This window comes from Aspergillus oryzae, chromosome 3 (genome assembly GCF_000184455.2).
Source record: "Aspergillus oryzae RIB40 DNA, chromosome 3".
Taxonomy (NCBI): Eukaryota; Fungi; Ascomycota; class Eurotiomycetes; order Eurotiales; family Aspergillaceae; genus Aspergillus; species Aspergillus oryzae.
The window spans coordinates 287,112-303,656 of NC_036437.1; the positions used below are offsets into that span (position 1 = coordinate 287,112).

The 16,545-nt window shown below is 48.2% G+C and overlaps 7 protein-coding genes and 2 non-coding genes across 9 annotated transcripts; 3 read left to right on the forward strand and 6 right to left on the reverse strand.

Moving 5' to 3' along the window:
- Positions 1–384: 384 nt before the first annotated feature.
- Positions 385–2,333, reverse strand: AO090023000114 (translation initiation factor eIF-2B subunit family protein; the record flags this gene model as incomplete). Its single annotated transcript, XM_023235425.1, has 2 exons — positions 385–1,843; positions 2,281–2,333. The coding sequence occupies 2 exons, from the start codon at positions 2,331–2,333 to the stop codon at positions 385–387; spliced, it is 1,512 nt and encodes a 503-aa protein (XP_023090447.1).
- Positions 2,334–2,503: 170 nt separating this feature from the next.
- AO090023000115 (GFA family protein) lies at positions 2,504–3,211 on the forward strand (the record flags this gene model as incomplete). The annotated part of the gene is made up of 3 exons (XM_023235426.1): positions 2,504–2,746; positions 2,814–2,975; positions 3,026–3,211. The coding sequence occupies 3 exons, from the start codon at positions 2,504–2,506 to the stop codon at positions 3,209–3,211; spliced, it is 591 nt and encodes a 196-aa protein (XP_023090448.1).
- A 101-nt stretch (positions 3,212–3,312) lies between these two features.
- On the reverse strand, positions 3,313–3,999 carry AO090023000116 (phosphoribulokinase/uridine kinase family protein; the record flags this gene model as incomplete). The annotated part of the gene is made up of 1 exon (XM_001820645.3): positions 3,313–3,999. One exon carries the CDS (start codon positions 3,997–3,999, stop codon positions 3,313–3,315), a length of 687 nt encoding a protein of 228 aa, XP_001820697.3.
- A 4,188-nt stretch (positions 4,000–8,187) lies between these two features.
- AO090023t00005 lies at positions 8,188–8,268 on the forward strand. Its single transcript has one exon. It is a non-coding gene; the product is annotated as a tRNA-Ser (tRNA).
- Positions 8,269–9,106: 838 nt separating this feature from the next.
- AO090023t00006 lies at positions 9,107–9,187 on the reverse strand. The gene has a single exon. It is a non-coding gene; the product is annotated as a tRNA-Ser (tRNA).
- Positions 9,188–9,460: 273 nt separating this feature from the next.
- AO090023000117 (uncharacterized protein) lies at positions 9,461–10,521 on the reverse strand (the record flags this gene model as incomplete). Its single annotated transcript, XM_023235428.1, has 2 exons — positions 9,461–9,712; positions 9,808–10,521. 2 exons carry the CDS (start codon positions 10,519–10,521, stop codon positions 9,461–9,463), a joined length of 966 nt encoding a protein of 321 aa, XP_023090449.1.
- A 1,339-nt stretch (positions 10,522–11,860) lies between these two features.
- Positions 11,861–12,678, forward strand: AO090023000118 (uncharacterized protein; the record flags this gene model as incomplete). The annotated part of the gene is made up of 3 exons (XM_023235429.1): positions 11,861–12,239; positions 12,300–12,563; positions 12,647–12,678. 3 exons carry the CDS (start codon positions 11,861–11,863, stop codon positions 12,676–12,678), a joined length of 675 nt encoding a protein of 224 aa, XP_023090450.1.
- Positions 12,679–12,917: 239 nt separating this feature from the next.
- Positions 12,918–13,790, reverse strand: AO090023000119 (class I SAM-dependent methyltransferase; the record flags this gene model as incomplete). Its single annotated transcript, XM_023235430.1, has 1 exon — positions 12,918–13,790. One exon carries the CDS (start codon positions 13,788–13,790, stop codon positions 12,918–12,920), a length of 873 nt encoding a protein of 290 aa, XP_023090451.1.
- A 326-nt stretch (positions 13,791–14,116) lies between these two features.
- Positions 14,117–16,374, reverse strand: AO090023000120 (putative C6 transcription factor; the record flags this gene model as incomplete). Its single annotated transcript, XM_023235431.1, has 3 exons — positions 14,117–15,787; positions 15,885–15,912; positions 15,965–16,374. 3 exons carry the CDS (start codon positions 16,372–16,374, stop codon positions 14,117–14,119), a joined length of 2,109 nt encoding a protein of 702 aa, XP_023090452.1.
- Between the last annotated feature and the right edge of the window lie 171 nt (positions 16,375–16,545).

Here is a 16,545-nt window from a genome sequence, read left to right on the forward strand (position 1 = left end):
CTTTACGTCCAATTTCTCCAGTAGCATTTCGACCATCTTTTCAAGATATAACTTGGGAGTTTCGGTCAGGTTATCGCATAGATAGGTCTTCATTTCGCGTGACACGCTCGCGACATTTCCGGTTCGGATCGTTCACGCTCAAGTCGAATGCGCTGGACATTTACTTAAGGAACAATAACTCGCGTCTTGATTGTTTTTGGCTATGGAGGGAGTAAAGTGATGTGGACGATATCACATCTGTTAGCTTCGTGCTTGTCATCGTCATTTAAGAATATGCAGCATGTCTGGTACGCCTCAAGGCAGTCGCGGGATGTGAAGTGCTATCTATCTACAGCTCGTAGGCTAGTCAATGGATAAGTTCCACTCGACGAACGACTTCCATTGTTATAGATTACCAAAGTACCGATCAGCCCTCTCTCCCAACTTACGGGACTTCTCCTGGATACTGTCCTTCTCAAGGATCCCCTCTTCACAGATGAAGGCATCCACCATGTCCAGAGGAACCCATTCGAAGTAGGTGTTCTCCACCGTGACAGACGAATTCTCCTGCTCCGACTTGCTCTCTCTCACCCCCTTCTCTAGCACCTGTATGCCCTTGACGCCGTCGCTGCTCCATGCGCTCGCCACCTCGAATGGATCATTGCCCTCGGTGAGTTCGTCGTCAATTACCCCGGCAAATCCGTTGACTTTCTCCATGTCGCTGAGCACGACAATTCGCACATCTGGGGTGACATGCTTCGCGCTGAGCACCAACGGCAGGGACCCGGTTTTGTTGCTGACCCCCCTGGTGGCGGAAATGCGGTCCGCACCAAGCAAGACGATATCGGCGTCTTTGGCGGCCAGTGCAGCTGATGCATCGGTGTACATGGTGATATGCAAATGTTTGTCGGGGGATTTCGACTGGGATTTGAACGTCGACAAGATAGACGAGGCGAGGCTGGCGCCCTCGAAAAGCGGCCTGGACTCGAGGACCCGTAGTTCAAGTGTTTGGATCCCGAGCGCGTCGTACGCTTCCAGAATACTGTCCCGGATAGTGGAACTGGAGGAGATGGTGAGCATGGTAAGCCGATCCTTTTGTGCGCCACCCGACGAAAAGTGGGATTGAAGGTAGGAGATGAAGGACTGCTTGACCTGCTGTGCAGTATCGGCGCGATTCCTCAGATGAAAATCGATCAGAGCCAGGATCCGATCCCACTTCTGTTCAGTACCGGTCTTCTGCTCCATGATCTCTTCTATCTCCGCTAGAACGGATAGAATGGCGTTCTGCGTGGCTGCACCCATGCTTTCTCGTCCGTTTTTGATGAGATGCCACGCCGCCATTCGAATCATCTCCCACCATTCAGCATCGAGGTGATTTTGCGTGTACACGATAAAATCGCGAAAGATCGTCAACGCTATCGCAGTCAGTTCATGCGCGCCGCTCTCATGGTCCGCTCGCAGCCGTTCCAGACCAGTCGCAAGAGCCCTTCCCGCTCGCTCATTGGTTATGCCCTCAAACCAGACTCTTCTTAAACTGTCTTGCAGACGCGGAACGGTGTTCAGGCTTTCGTCTTCGAGCACCGTGCGAGGATCGTACCATTGCCACTCTTCATGTTCCCAGTCAGTGCGGATAGCCTCCTCCCCCTGTCCCCCTTCTGCGGGATCTTTGAGACGGAAAGCGAACGGGTGAACGGTCCATTCTCGACCGATGGACGGGTCGCTGAAGGTGAATGGCTTGCCAGTGCGCCAGAAGCTGAGATCCGATGCGGTGAGGGAGGTTTCTTCGCACAATTCACGCCACGCCGCTGCGAGAGGGTCGGAATCATCGGGATCGATGCTACCGGAGATAGGGGCAAGGTGATGACTATAGGTAGAGTTCTGTTACTATAGTGGTACCAAGAATGATTTGGTCTGAAAGTCGCGTCGTACCGGTACGTTCTCACTTTCTCGCTCCGTTTGAACAACGCTACGGACGGCTTGGTAGGCTGTCCCGGAGGAAAGTGAAAGATGAAGGAAGAGACGACGGCTCTCTTCGTCATGCTGTGAGACTGTTGGGTTCCCTGGGAGCCCTGTTCTTGTGTTGCCATTTCTTTGAGTGTCATGGTCGGGGGTGGAATTGATTCTACCCCGCAGGAGACAAACAATCAACCGCAGACCTAATGGTCATAGGGCGCATTTCACTTGGGATGCCTGTGGGTGGCATTGTATCGGTGAGATAATAGGAAAGACTCGACTGTAAAAATGATACAAGTCTATGAATATGGAAGAGAGATAGTGAAAGAGGGGGGGTGGTATGATTACAACGTGATCTTGATATGAGAGAAGAATGAAATGCACTTGGTCAGTGCGCGCATTTAAATCTAATTCAATGTGGTCATGATCACATCACACTTTCTTCATAACCCTAAGTCGGACGCATTCTCCAGCCATGGATTTTGCAGGAGACCTTATACCGTAGATATAAATTACTATTTTGTAGACGATTTTCTTCTATAATGAAAAGAAATTAGCCACACAACAAACCATGACGTCAACCCTCCAGCGAACCCTATACAACTCGACATATCGCCCGCGACTGAACTTGTCTCTCAGCCAATTCAGCAGGCCGAACCTCTATTGTAGTAGCTCCATACACTTCTTCCAATCACCCCCAAGAGCCATGCCGACGTACCCTGGATCGTGTTACTGCCGGGATATCGAGTACGAACTGTCCCTCGCCTCACCCGATGACGCACGGACTTCTCTCTGTCACTGTAAAAGCTGCAAAGTACGCGGACGCTGCAATATGTCCTCTCTCTTTATGCCAACTATGAATTCTGCTAACACGGGAATAGAAAGCTTTCGGAACAAACTACGGCCTAACCGCGAAGATCCCCAAAGACGCTCTCCGACTCATCAAAGGCGCCCCCAAGGAACATGTGGCCGACAATGGGTCTGGATCGCTGATTCATCGCGAGTTTTGTTCCAATTGTGGCAGTTTTATCTGTGAATATGGGGTAGGGATATATGACATTATACCGGCAGGATGTGATGCTAACGCTCGCAGGATGCCGTCAAGGATCAGTTCCGCTACCTATGCGTTGGGTCCCTGGATGATCCCGAAGCGCTGCCACCAAAGGGCGAGTTCTTCTGCAGCTCCAGGGCCAACTGGATGCCAGAGATCCCCGGTAGGTCTTCCATGTCGTTCTCCGCGATGTGTATGGTTGCTAATGAGCTCAGACGTATTTCATAAACAGAAGATTAAGGAGTGAGTAAATGGCAGTCTAAACAGAAGTCGTTATATACATAGGTGGTGTTGTTTATGATGTAAATAGGAAGGCCGGTAGAAGCAAGTTATGATGATACCTCGGTGATGCTACGAACCACCATATCTGGCTGGATCAGCTTGTCCCGGATTGTAAGCGCATTCAGGTAGTCGTTACTATCCACCCGCCGATACCCATCTTCTATCGTTTTTTCTATCCCCGCGCTGACGTGACGCTTTGCCACACGGTCCCGTGCTTCTTGCAGGTCCGTGTCGACGAATACACGGTAGTCAACTAGTCGTGCGACGTCACGCCAATCAGGTTCATCCAGGAGGAGATAGTTTCCTTCAATGATGACGATCGAAGCGTCGCTGGATATCATGACACCATCCTCCACTGGATCTTTGGTTTCATGATGGAAAGCGGGCGCATATATGGTTTCGTCGGAAAATGTATCTGTCCACTGCCGTAATTGGTGAACGAAGGCAATGAATCGGGCAGCATCAAAGGTCCACGGCGCTCCACGCCGGATATATGCCTCCTCTCGATTCGGGAGCTGGTCCAGTGTCGCCCGCGACAGGTGGAAGCCGTCCATAGAGACCAGCTCGGTCTGGATACGGGTTTGCCCTGAATTCAGACGCTGTGCAATGGCAGTTGCCGTTGTTGTCTTGCCAGAGCCAGGCACGCCGGCGATGGCGACGAGATATCGCTTCTTGTCATGGGTTTTAGCCCGGTGGCGAATGATGTCCGCGATGCGCGTATACTCCTCCTCCATCTGTGGGTAACATTAGAAGGGGGGATATACTTTCAAATAAGGTTATAAAAGAACGTATGTTGCGTCAGCGTGTGGCGACTCACTATGAACAGTCGATAACCCCAACGATCCGACAATTGAATTGTTTGTCAAGACGGTACCCAGAACTCTGTATGGCATGGACTCAAATAAAAATACCCATCCATGAAGTATGTCTGGGGGTGTGGAGAGACCGGCCCACAGTGCTCCGACAGCAATGACTTCAATTTTACGGAGCTCTGTCCACCGTCACCCGAGGCTACGGGGTGGTCGCACTTTTTTCCTGGAAGTTGCTGGACAGACCTGAGGGCTCTGCAGCCTTGGAGCCTCGGGTAACAGAGGTCTCGTGTCGAATTTATATGCATGCGCTGACGGCTAGCAGAATTTCTTTTATCTCTGAGTAGCCTTCAACGTAGACCGACCACCGTATTGTCTGGGCCCGTTGTTTATCCATATTAGTGCAAAAAGCTTAGTGATGACAAGCGTAGGAAGTTAAAGAGCATGTGAAAATTATATTTTTTGCAAGAATTTCTTGCTGGGGTATATCCACTCTCCCCTCCGTGGGGTGCATCATCGGAGGGGAACCATATCTTTTATCTAATCTGCGTGAAGAGAAGGGTGATGCCTATCTTATCACGGCGGTTAAGGAAAATGTGTGTTAATTTAATGTTGAAGCTCCTCCCACGATCATCCGCTAGTGTCAATCTCCCGTGAGCGCAACACTGTTTCTGTATGTGTGGAGCGCGGCTTTTTCGAACGTCTAGTCGCCCGCAAGGGAGGTAGGGGCGCCACATAGAAGCATAATAGTTGCTCATCCAAGCAATGTGCGCATCGCGGTTGCTGAAGATCGCAGGCAACACCCCGCGATTCACACGCCTTACATGGAAATGTTGAACGTTTTGTGTCCTCGCCTGCTTCTTCGCACCGTCCAGCGTCCGGACTTGGCTCTGACAGCCAAGAAAAATTCCTGTCTTTTTGACGGCTCAGCGGCTCCGCAAGGGCGGGACGGGCTTCTGCGGGACTGATAAACCATGATGACCATAGCCATTGCGAAAAGCGTCGGATGAAACAATGTTTACTGCAGTCACTGCTTCGGAGGAAGGTGCACGACGCGGGGCTATCCACTCTATTTGCCATGATGGTTGGTTTCATCGGACTGATTTCGGAAGAGGGGAATGCGGAACAGGAACCGTCTATGTTGTCACCATTAGGCGGGAATGTAACTTCAACCACCGGGAAAGGGACTCTGCCCCCTGGAAGATTACCCACCGGTCAGGGGAATTATATCTCTTCTCTCTCTCTCTCTCTCTCTCTCTCTCTCTCTCTTTTCCTTCAAGCAGAGATGGCCGGGTGCGCTCAACCGTGTGTAAATAGGGGTGTGGAAGTAGGCCACGGTATCCACGGTATCAGAGATGCGTAAGAGAGTATTGAAGACTCGTTGGATATTGTCTAGCAGTATATACGGAGATGAGGAAGAAATGCGACAGCGCAGAGAGACAAGGGACAAAGAAACGACTTTTGAGGAAAGAACAAAGGGGATGGAATGCCCGAAGAGGGGGTTTAAGGGAATCAACGTATATCCATGGCCCTTGGCAAGAATGACAAGTCACGGTACAAGCCAAGGTCTGGACCTGTGATCATCCATCGTGTGGTTGCTGCCAGCGCATTGATCGTCAAATAGTCAAATCAATGAATTTGCATTCCAGACGGGTAACGATCAACATTACGTCAACCACCTGACACTGTAAGCGTCTCGTATGAGGATACCTGTACCGTACATAGTTGTCGGGTAATTTAGGTCTGTCTGGGTATAATTCTGTCTCGTCTGTAGGTACACCTTAAAAGATAGTCGGTAAGATACCTGTAGGGCTGTGGTATGAAAAGAACCAGTTGACCGGGTAAAAGTTCCGAGACCTCCTATCCAATCGATCCCGAGAAGGACTAGTCTGACTCCCCATTTCCATTTCAGGTTTCTACAGGTGGAATCAAGAACCCACCTCGAAGCGATCTGATTTTATCGGCCGTTAGATTTTTCCCTCTTCTTCTCCAACTGATGGGGCTGATATTGACGGAGACTAAGTAGAATCAGGTAAACCCAGGGAGACTGTGACGTAATGATTTGGTCTGGCCTGCTAGCTTAAGTAAATAGTATCTTCTTTCGTTCTTCCATGGTTTTAGAGGGCATTCTCACTTTTACGTGATGTTGTCTATTTTTTTTTTCTTCTCCTTTTTCCTTTTCTTTTCTAATTTCTTTCTGTTATATTTCGATTCCTGCTTTCTCTTGATGTATCGTCCGCTATCGGACAGACATCGACCAGGCCTTGTCGGACACACATCCATGTCCGGTGCCCCTTGATTTGTGCATTATTCGCGCAATTTGACGTTGCTGCAGGTCCAAGCGGCCACGCCACATTGACAGGGCTTTGTTCTGACCACCCTATAAGATCCCTTCTTAATCTTCACTACCAAACAACACGAGTAATGATTGACTTGGTCTATCACTTTCCCCCCCCCCCCCCCCCCCCCCCCCCACGTCGTTCTCAAGTAACACGGGTAATGAAATTTATTCCGAAGTATTGGACGGTAATTGGCCGCCATCGAGACTAACATTAGAAGCACGGACATTCCTCCCTTCCCCGGCGGATAAGCTTTCCCCGTAATTAAATCTCAGTAGGTACATCTATCAATAGAATTGCCCTTTCCTTGTGCTCACATGTCCTGGCCAAGAAACCTGGAGGTATCACTGCAACTACTGAGTAACGTTGACTATTTCAGGCGGACCCCACCGACTGTGTGAAGTATACTCCAACTGTAATATCGTGAAAGGGCAAGACAATGCTCCATAACGCGGCTGTACCCGATCCCAGTACTACTCACAGTACTTACAATAAAGTATGGAACATTTACCCCAAAGCCCGCGAGGTTCGAGACCGCAACTCGGGACTCGGAACAGTGCATCTCGGATCGTGTAACGACAATATTGTGACACTTGAAATCAAAGTCAAAGACTTGCACTTGGTATTATTTCCTAATTCGTTAGAGTTTATGTGTCACGGAATCCGGCAACTCCTTCGAACTTCCCCGCATGCGCCATTCGGGTAGTATATATTACTTTTTGGTAGCACACAATCAAACTTTCATCACTGGACGAGAACTTGTAACGTCACACAGACGCGAGTCATGTAATCACATCACGTGGGTCATTCACCCGACTGAGGCAATATTGTACTGTACACCTGTCACATTGCAATAACAATTATAATCACTCCTCCAGTGGGTGCACTGCATCTGAATCTGTGTCTCTGGTTGTATCAGGTGGCCGGGAATCGAAATGAACACTTACTATATCAGTATGCAACGATCAAAAGCCTCAAGAATGGAACTGCTCACACCCTGAATCCTTCCACTGTGCGTGTCGGCTCGTTATTCTGCTGATCAACCGCATGCGACTCTTCCAAAGTTTGTGGTTCATCGTCGTGTATCTCCTCGGCGTCTCGACTTCCTTCAGACGCACGGCGACTTCTCAGTGCACTATTGGAGTCGACATCGTTAACGTTGTCTAGCACCACTCCTCGGGGTGTCACAGACTTACGCTTTATAGTTACGCATGGCATGTATCCTCTCTTCAATAGAGGATGCGATTTCGTTGTCTTCGTGTGAGTAATGGTAGGACATGGTCAGTATCTGACTTATTTGCTTGCATTATACATTGGAACATAAAATATTCGGAGCTTCACAACGGGAGTGCATAGCTTTATTATACTGTTGTCTTCAGGGTACCCCAAGCACCAGATGGCCGGTCTCATGACCACAGCGTTCCAGGCCGATTTCAATTCTGTACTACGCTCGGACTATAGGAAATATCATTACCCTCGCATGGTCATTGGAGCGGTCCTCTATCGAAATTGCTTCATTCCTGGCTCAGAGTGGTATGACGCACATAATTAAGTATCGGGACGAGGTCGAACCGGAACTTCAACCATGGTTCGTCGCACATTTGGCGTCATGGGCTGACCTCATCCTTATTGTTATCCCTATTGTCCGCATATCGATGGGCAAAATGTCAAGCTCACGCCAGGCCACCAAACATCCCCAGATGACCTTTTGAACATCAAGCAACTGTATCACTTGGATCAAGAATTTATAATATGGGAATCTATTAATAATCAAGTCAGTGTGGCCGAGTGGTTAAGGCGATAGACTAGAAATCTATTGGGTTCGCCCGCACAGGTTCGAGTCCTGTCGCTGACGTTCTTTTTTGGTTTTTGATGGTGGAAACGGCAGACCTTAGGTTCCCGTATCCTACGAGAAGTTCACAAGGGAGTCCCTGTGGTTGAATTCCGTGGCTACATTATCCAACATTCTATCTATATACCTTAGTAGATAGAGACCACGACTGTTGCTTCTGCCACTCTCAACCTCTCACGCATTGTTAACCTCCATCATCCTTTGCAGACCTTAATCGTTGAGATATAATCTCGCAGCTGCGCTGCTTCTTGTTAAGCTCAAGTAGGATTATCATTTAGTACACTTTAGGCGTTACTCCTCTGTTGTTTTTCACTGTTATGTTATACTACATCTTGTGATCTCGAATACCATCGAATAAACTGTGTCAGGAGACTTTGAAGTCAGCTTATAAGATAACAAGGAAGACAATGACATGAGTAGGGTGAATGCTCCTTTCCTCATACATGGCAAATATATAGTGTGATTACTCCGGAGTTTGGAACCCAGATAGGACAGGTTACATCGTAGGGTTGCACATTAGTTCGGGTCTGTCCAGGCCGTGATACTATTTTCGAAATGAAAGCTTCCTGCGTTGCCTTTGGTTGCTCAATTATGCCATTGCCCCAAGAGAGCTCTGCTTTAGTGCTCGTATAGGGTACCGTGTAGTCTCATTTTGATATAGTAAGCTTCTTTCTGGAAAGCATTCCAAACTGTTACCATCAGCAGGCAAGACCCATTCCGAGAAGTGCTATCCTTGCGAAAATCGGACTTAGAGAAAAGAAAAGAAAAAAAAAAAGGTGCTGAAAGCAAGGGCGACAACATCAATTTTGAAGAGGCATTAGAATGCGATAAAAAAAGATCTCGTCAGCGACAGGATTTGAACCTGTGCGGGCGAACCCAATAGATTTCTAGTCTATCGCCTTAACCACTCGGCCACACTGACTTGCTTGATGGTTTGAGTATTTCTATTTTGTACTTAGTAAAAGATCTCAAAATCAGGACTTCGACGCATGTACATAGATACATCTTGGACGTATCCTGACAATTTTACCTTGGCGGTCTTTGCAACCTGGCAGAAAAAGAGACATCTCGTTATCCTTGAAGGTATATACTTCAAAATTCTTTATAGAGCGTATTACGCATTGTTTTAGCAAAAAGCTGCGTTAATCACAAACTAACAAGTGTATCATTCCGACGTATCTGATTTAAACTACATCTAGAGTGCTACCCAGGCGGCAGCTATTAGCACGGCTATACCTGCAACGCGCGGATTAGTGCTAAGCATAGACGCCGAGCTCTCTGAGCCGTTCTCCGCCTCTTCGGGGTTCTCTTCGGTCACGACTTTTAAACATGTCATCTGGGAAGAGGCTTTTTCCACCAGGCTATTATTGCCCTTGCCAATAAATACGGTCAGCACCGGGGTGATCTTCCAGGCCTCTTGGTACATTGAAGCCGCTGTATTGTTCCCCTGCATCATAATATCGTATATCAGTCCATGCCTTTAGGAAATATATATTTGGGCCATCGGACTATGGGTCAGGTTAAGATATATATATCACGTACCACAGCAGTGTTCTCCGTTATCAGAGCTAAATCATCAGATTTGGGCTTAACAGGCCAGCAATCCGTCGAATTCCTCACGGTCGAAAGATTCCCAAACGAAGTAACGGTAAAGTTCCCCAGCCCCCTACCCTTACCACCGAGATCCCGACACTCCTCAAATGCATTCCTTCTCAGCTCGCGCTCCAACGTCGCGCACACGCCCCCATTTGAAGTGGCATTAGTAACGCTGCGCGCCCGCTCCGTAAGCGTATCGATACACTCCTGCTCAATGATGTCCGGACAAGTACCGCGTGCCGCTTGGACTTCTGTGATGTTTCTATCCTTGCCTGTTTTTACGGGACCGTCGAATTGTTTCTCAGGAGGATCGTTGAAGGCCACGACACAGCCGCTTAAGTCATTGACGTCGAGCTCTGACGGTGTTCCGAGGTAATATGCTGAATTGAACTTCCGTTTTCCCTCGCCACCTTCCGAGATGTTGACACCCTTGATAAGGGATAGGCCTTCGAGTGTTGAGGGGACGTTGGGGATGCGAGATAGGCCGATGCCTAGAAATGTCTTCTCGCCGACTGTGCAGCGATCATGGGCATTTTCTTTGGGACATGAGACTTCATCGCAGCCTACGAGGCTCTCAGAGAGCTTGGTATCCTCAGCAAGACCATAGGTAAGAAGTAACGAATGGAGAAGGGCAACGCTGGCCAGTCTTATGTGGACCATGGTGTTGCCGCGCTATTAGTGAATTGGTTCTGATTAAAAGGGATGGAAAGAGGTCTGGCATTGAGAACATCTCGCATTGTCAGAGTCAGCATGTATATATACTATGTAAGCTACGAAGGCTCATATTCACCCATGGAATGACATCAGTCACAATTGCTTTCTTGTCGTCTGTTGGCAACAGCGGAGAGTCTTGGCGTAAGGATGGCGGAGCACCAAATCGGGTACAGCCGCAGGGTGAGATGTCTGAACAGGTATCGATCAGCAGCACTTAGGGCTAGGCCGACATCATACGGAGCATCTGATACCTGTTGGGTTACATCTTCAAGGCAAGTACTGCGAGTGATATTGACATGTAAGCAAAACTATGAAATGAATGCATCCTTAGCCCCATCATGAGGGCCTAACAGTGGCTCTGTTTGTTCCTTCGGCCACTTCCTTGATTTCGCCCCTGGCTATGGAGAGAATCTAAGAATAGTATTGGGGTCATTGAGCACCTTTGCGAGTGACAAACTATAGTTTGCCTCGGGAAATGCCCCGATCGTCTGATTTTCTAGGTGGATCGGAAGTTTCGGCATATTGCTGGCTATCATTCAAGGCTTCCTCTGTAGCCCGCTTAGCCGAGACGACTGAGTAATATCATCCTGTATGAGTGTGAGCTATAGAGTCATAGAACTGGGCAAGTGGCTCACCTTGGCCACCGCAGAGCCTCAACGAGGCTTACTTGTAAGACAGCATGCAGTTGATGCATAGCACAAAAACCTTTTGCACGAAATTGTGATAATCCGAGACTAGCGAATCCTTTGGGGGCCGGGCAATGTTAGCCAAGAAACCGAACTGCCGAACTACATATCTCGAGTTTCGCCAATTACATGTCTTTCTCGTTTGCAAGCCACATGTGCGTCAACAGTGGAGAGGATTATCAGCCAGTTTGCTTTTAAATTGATAAGAACGGAGACGCGCTTAAGACGGGATTTCAAGTTCGTTGGCCTGTCCTCTCCAAAGACCAGCTTGATGAGAACGACAATGATTCGCAGAGACCGTGAAACAGCATAGGTTTCGGAGTGCGTGAAGAGGGTGACCCATATGTAGGACCAATGAGATAACCAAAACAGGAAGTAGCTGGGATAGGAAATAGCTCCGATACAAATCATTATAGACGTAAAATGCTGTGAAGTATAGGGAAGGTCGAAGAATATGCTCGTCGTTCATGATGATTACGTCGTCTATCTGCTATGGCTTGAAGCCCGTGAACTTTGGTATAAAAGACAGGCAGAAATCTGTTACTTCACACAGAGATTCCATCAGTTTGCACTGTATTCAGAGAACATCGTCCGAGACCATGTCGTCCGCCATGCGTATCGCTATAGCCGGAGCTGGTGGATTAGCCAGATACATCAGCGAGGAATTCCCCAAGCACGGCCACTCGGCAATCATCCTAACCCGCAGCGAGAAAGAATACTTCCGCAACCGCCTAAACATCACCCAAGTGATCACCGACTACTCCGTTCCCTCCATAGTGACTGCACTTAGGGACTGCGAAATACTCATATCTGTGATATTATCGTACGCGAGGGAATTCATCGACATCCACCTGAACCTGATCAAGGCATGCCGGCTTAGTCCGAAATGCAAGCGCTTCATTCCATCCGGGTTCTTCGGCGACATAGAGAACTACCCCGACCTGCCACCATTATATTCCGAGATACGAGAACCCATCCGTAAGATTCTTCGCCAACAAACAGAGATAGAATGGGCACTTGTCTGCAACGGCTGGCTAGTCAATTACATCGTGCCGAAGGGGAATCTGTACCTCATGGACATCGGTGAAGCATTTCCGATAGACATCATCAGGAACCGGATTGTTATTCCCGGGACGGGAAAGGATGCTGTCGATGTCACCTCCACAAGGGATCTTGCGATTGCGTTGGCGCTTTTAGCTATCGCTCCTGTCTGGAAGCCGTATGTGTATGTATCCGGGACGAAGAGGTGCTGGAATGACCTGGCGCTGTTGATTCAGGAGCGGTATCCGGCGATGCGTGAGGGTAAGCGTGTTGGCTCTGCTCAGATTCCGGGTACAATCCAGAACTCGACTGATGAGGAGGAGTTGTTGCTTGCACATTATCAGATTTATGTGCCTTTGGGTGCTGTGTCTCTTGATCCTGAGAAGGTTGAGGCACATCGGCGGAAGTTCTTTGCTGGGTTGAAGTTTCGGTCTCCGAGACAGTTGATCGATGAGGTAGAGGAGTATACAGATAAGGTTGTGTTAAGTTGAGAATACAGAAGATGGGGAGGAATATGAGGACATGATGCTTGTTTTCAGATTCGTCCAATGAGGATCCAAGTTAGAATACCTAGGTCAATACTGCTTTACAACCAGGGCCTTTAACAGATTCATTCTAATAATCTGAATGGATCTCAGCAGAGATGAGCAGAAAATACGGCCGATGCCTTTCATCCTTCCATTCGGGATGCTCCTCAACGTCATGCTCCGAAGGAACCCAATCCTTCAACCCAGTCAGGACGTAACCGTTCTGAAGCAAAGCAGTCACATAAGTTTCGACGGTTCGATGATACTTTCTGACCCCGTCAACGCCCAGCCAGCTCGTCATGCGCGGACCCTCATCACTGTAGGAGTTCAAAGGCCAAATCTTTCTACCCACTCCATCGCCATCTTCAATTGGCAGAACCTTCCAGTCAGGTTGTGGATTAACTGGGGCTGTGCAGATGGGATGTTCCACTGAAAAGATTAACCTCCCCCCTTTCCTAGAGTCATCTTTCGGTGAACCTTTCTTCAAACAAAGCCGGATTTGCTGAAGTAATTTCGAGAAATCTTCGATATAATGGAATGTCAACGAACTGTAGACGAGATCATATGAGTCTATCTCAGATGCGCTGAAGGATACCGTCTCGATATCGCCGACTTCATAACATAGTGTCCCATAAGAAGGTGGAATGGATCCTTTTTCTCGCAGGTCTTGCTCGGACTCTTTAGCCCTCTCGATCATTTTTGTCGATACATCCATGCCTTTGACGTATTTGGCACCGTTTTCTCGAGCCCAGCGAGTGAACCAACCGTAACCGCAACCTAGATCCAGAACATGTTCATTTTCAATACCAGAATGGCCTGATTTGTTGTTCTTCAAGACCATCTCTTGCAATACCGGCCATTCGGGGGCTGCGTCGAAGCCATGTTGGGACCGGGGAAGTGTGCTGTATGCCTTGAAGAATTTGGGGTCATCGTAGATGTTTTGAGTTGGGATTGAGGACATCTTGTAGTCTACTCTAGGAACGATGAGATGAACTAGAATGAGTTGGCCTCAATTGTGACTGTGGGTTATATACGGTTGGAGAAGAAAAGAACTATTCCGGATCAGGTTCCCGACACGCTTACCGAATGAGGCCGTTGAACTTTAATGCCCGTATTGATAATCTCAGAAAAATATTCAAGTATGATATGGCCTCCAGAACAAGATGACATTGCACTTAGAAATAACTGTCGAGACACGCAGAGCTGCATTAATGGAAATCATAAAATCCAAAGCATTTAACAAGGATACTCTGCATTCCTCGAACGGGTTCAACCAGCCCTAGCGTATTACATACTGTCGCCTTGAGCGAAGCTGCCCTGTTCCGCAACTAACTGCTCCCACTGGATCCATTCATTCGGGTCCATCTCGAAAGACAGGAGGTTAGGGAGGTCATAGATGTCGAGAGCTCCCCCTTCAGCGTGATTGCCTTCGTGATTCGGAGAATGAATTCTGTCCTGGGCAACTGTTTCCCAGGTGGCAGGTGCAGGTGCCACTGCTTGAACCTTGGCCCTGGATGGTGACTCAATTGCTGGTCGTCGACAGTGACCGATTGCATTGATATAATCGGGTGTCAATGGTTCTGGAAGGCCGTCTGCCTTCAAGGCCGCAACGTGGTCGTCCCAAACCTCTAACGTCCACTTGCCTAGTGCTATATATACAGGCCCAGGGGATTCATCAAACACCTGAGGGTAGTAGGAGAACACTGTTCCTATCAGCCTCCATGCCTTATCAACGTCAGACCCAGTTTTCCGGTGCCGAATTTCGATGAGCACGTAGAGTATCACATTCCAGAGAACACTCGTGCCAAAATGCCATTTATATTTTCCTAGGCCATGGGACCCTTCTTGCATAAAAATGACATACTCTAATAACTTCATAGCGTTATCGAAGAATATGTTGCGCTCGTCTTGGGGGACTTTGATGGGATTATTGGCGAATTGTCGTGGATTATGCGCAAAGAGCTTCATTTTGCAAATCGATGACCTGATCATGATTGATACAAAAGTATGAAGTGAGTTCGACGGGTCGCAATACCGCAGATACTTCATTTCCAGTTGATCCTCAATGTGACCGATGATGCTGTCCTTTTTCATGATTGTGACATCCGGGCTGGAGAGTGCCTCCCAACGTAATTCACTAGGACACGATGTTGAAAATTTACGCAAACTCTCCATGATCACGTATTTGATCAAGCAAGGAGTAGTAGTAGTGATTCCGCGGCGTTCTAATGGTGGATCGACCATGTCAGGGTGGAGGTCCTCATCCTCGACATTTAGAGGCATTTGGTTATCGCTGCAGGAAAGATCCAGCGACGGTTTCGTCCCCAGCACATCGGCCAGGCGGAAGTCCACATAAGCTAAATGCCACCAAAGTCGCCTTCGCATCTCCGATTCGAACGGAGACAGTCCAAGAGCCGAGCTATCCCGATGGAGCCCCATTTTGCGCGCAAGTCGTATAGCGACGCCTGATAAGACGAATAGGGTATCGCATTTGTAGCTTTTTCTTATACATGTCTTCTTGTGTGAGCTGAATATTAAGAAAGCTTGGTAGTTACAACTTACCATGAATAATGCATATGCAGCAAGGGTCGTCGGACTGGACGTTGATAGGAACCCTGCATTCATCAAAGCTTGCCGAGCTGCCATTCTATAGCGGGAGTGCATGACTGATCTCCGCACTCCAAATAGATGTTGGCACTCATCTTCTTTCAAAGTAGAGATTGTCGCAAGGTAGAAAGCAAACATCATTGCCTCCAAGTCTGTCGGCATGCTTTGAGGATCACTCAGCCTGTCGGTTGCTGAGATCCAGAATGTAGGCAAATGTAAGATTTTTATCATAGGGTCAACGCGATCTAAATAGATATCTTTTAACTTTGATAATGTCTGGAGCGAGAGGTGAAGGTTTGCCAGGTTCTCGGGCTTATTAATTTGCTCAGGTTCGAAGAACAGCCCACCGTCCTGAAGGTTTGACCCATCGATTGGCTCACCAACTTCGGGATGATGAAGCTAATATATGATCAGAGAAAGAAATGTGAAACGCCAAATGGATACTTACTCCATTTCCTAGGCTAGACCAAGGTGCACTAACACACTTTAGAAGCCATTACTTCACAACCGAAAGTAGTATCAACATACCTATCAAAGTATCTAGACGTGCCCCTATCGATGATGAGCTTTGGTTTAGTTTCTTCAAGGTTGATGCGTTGGCTTGGAGGGGCAGCATCCTCATCCATCTGAACATCAGGCTGAGATGCCGTTTCCGACTCCGAGTCATCGAAATCTCCCGATGGCTCAAACTTTGCGCCACAAGATTTCAACAATTCCTCGTATCGTCTTAACTTGGCATGGAGACTTTCTCTGGGAGGTTTTGTTCTTTTTCGCTTCCCGCGCACAGGAGGAATAAAGCTGCATTGCTTCTCGGCCTTGACGCAATTGGAGCAGGGAGTGCACCGGTCGCATTTGACCTTGCGCTGCCGACAAGTCAAACATGAATAGCTCTTGAGATTATCACCCGACTCAAGGTTATCTGGTGTGGATCTCTTCATCGTTAATGTCATGCTTGAAAGCATGGAGGAAATGCAAAGGGTTGTAGTGATAGAGAGAAGGTTGACTTTCTCGGGGCTCGGAAGCGAAAATACAACTTTTGCGCCTCGAGAAGCGAATCAGTATCGGTATAGCAGCATGCTCATGCCCTATAAATTCTCGCCCACCAGACC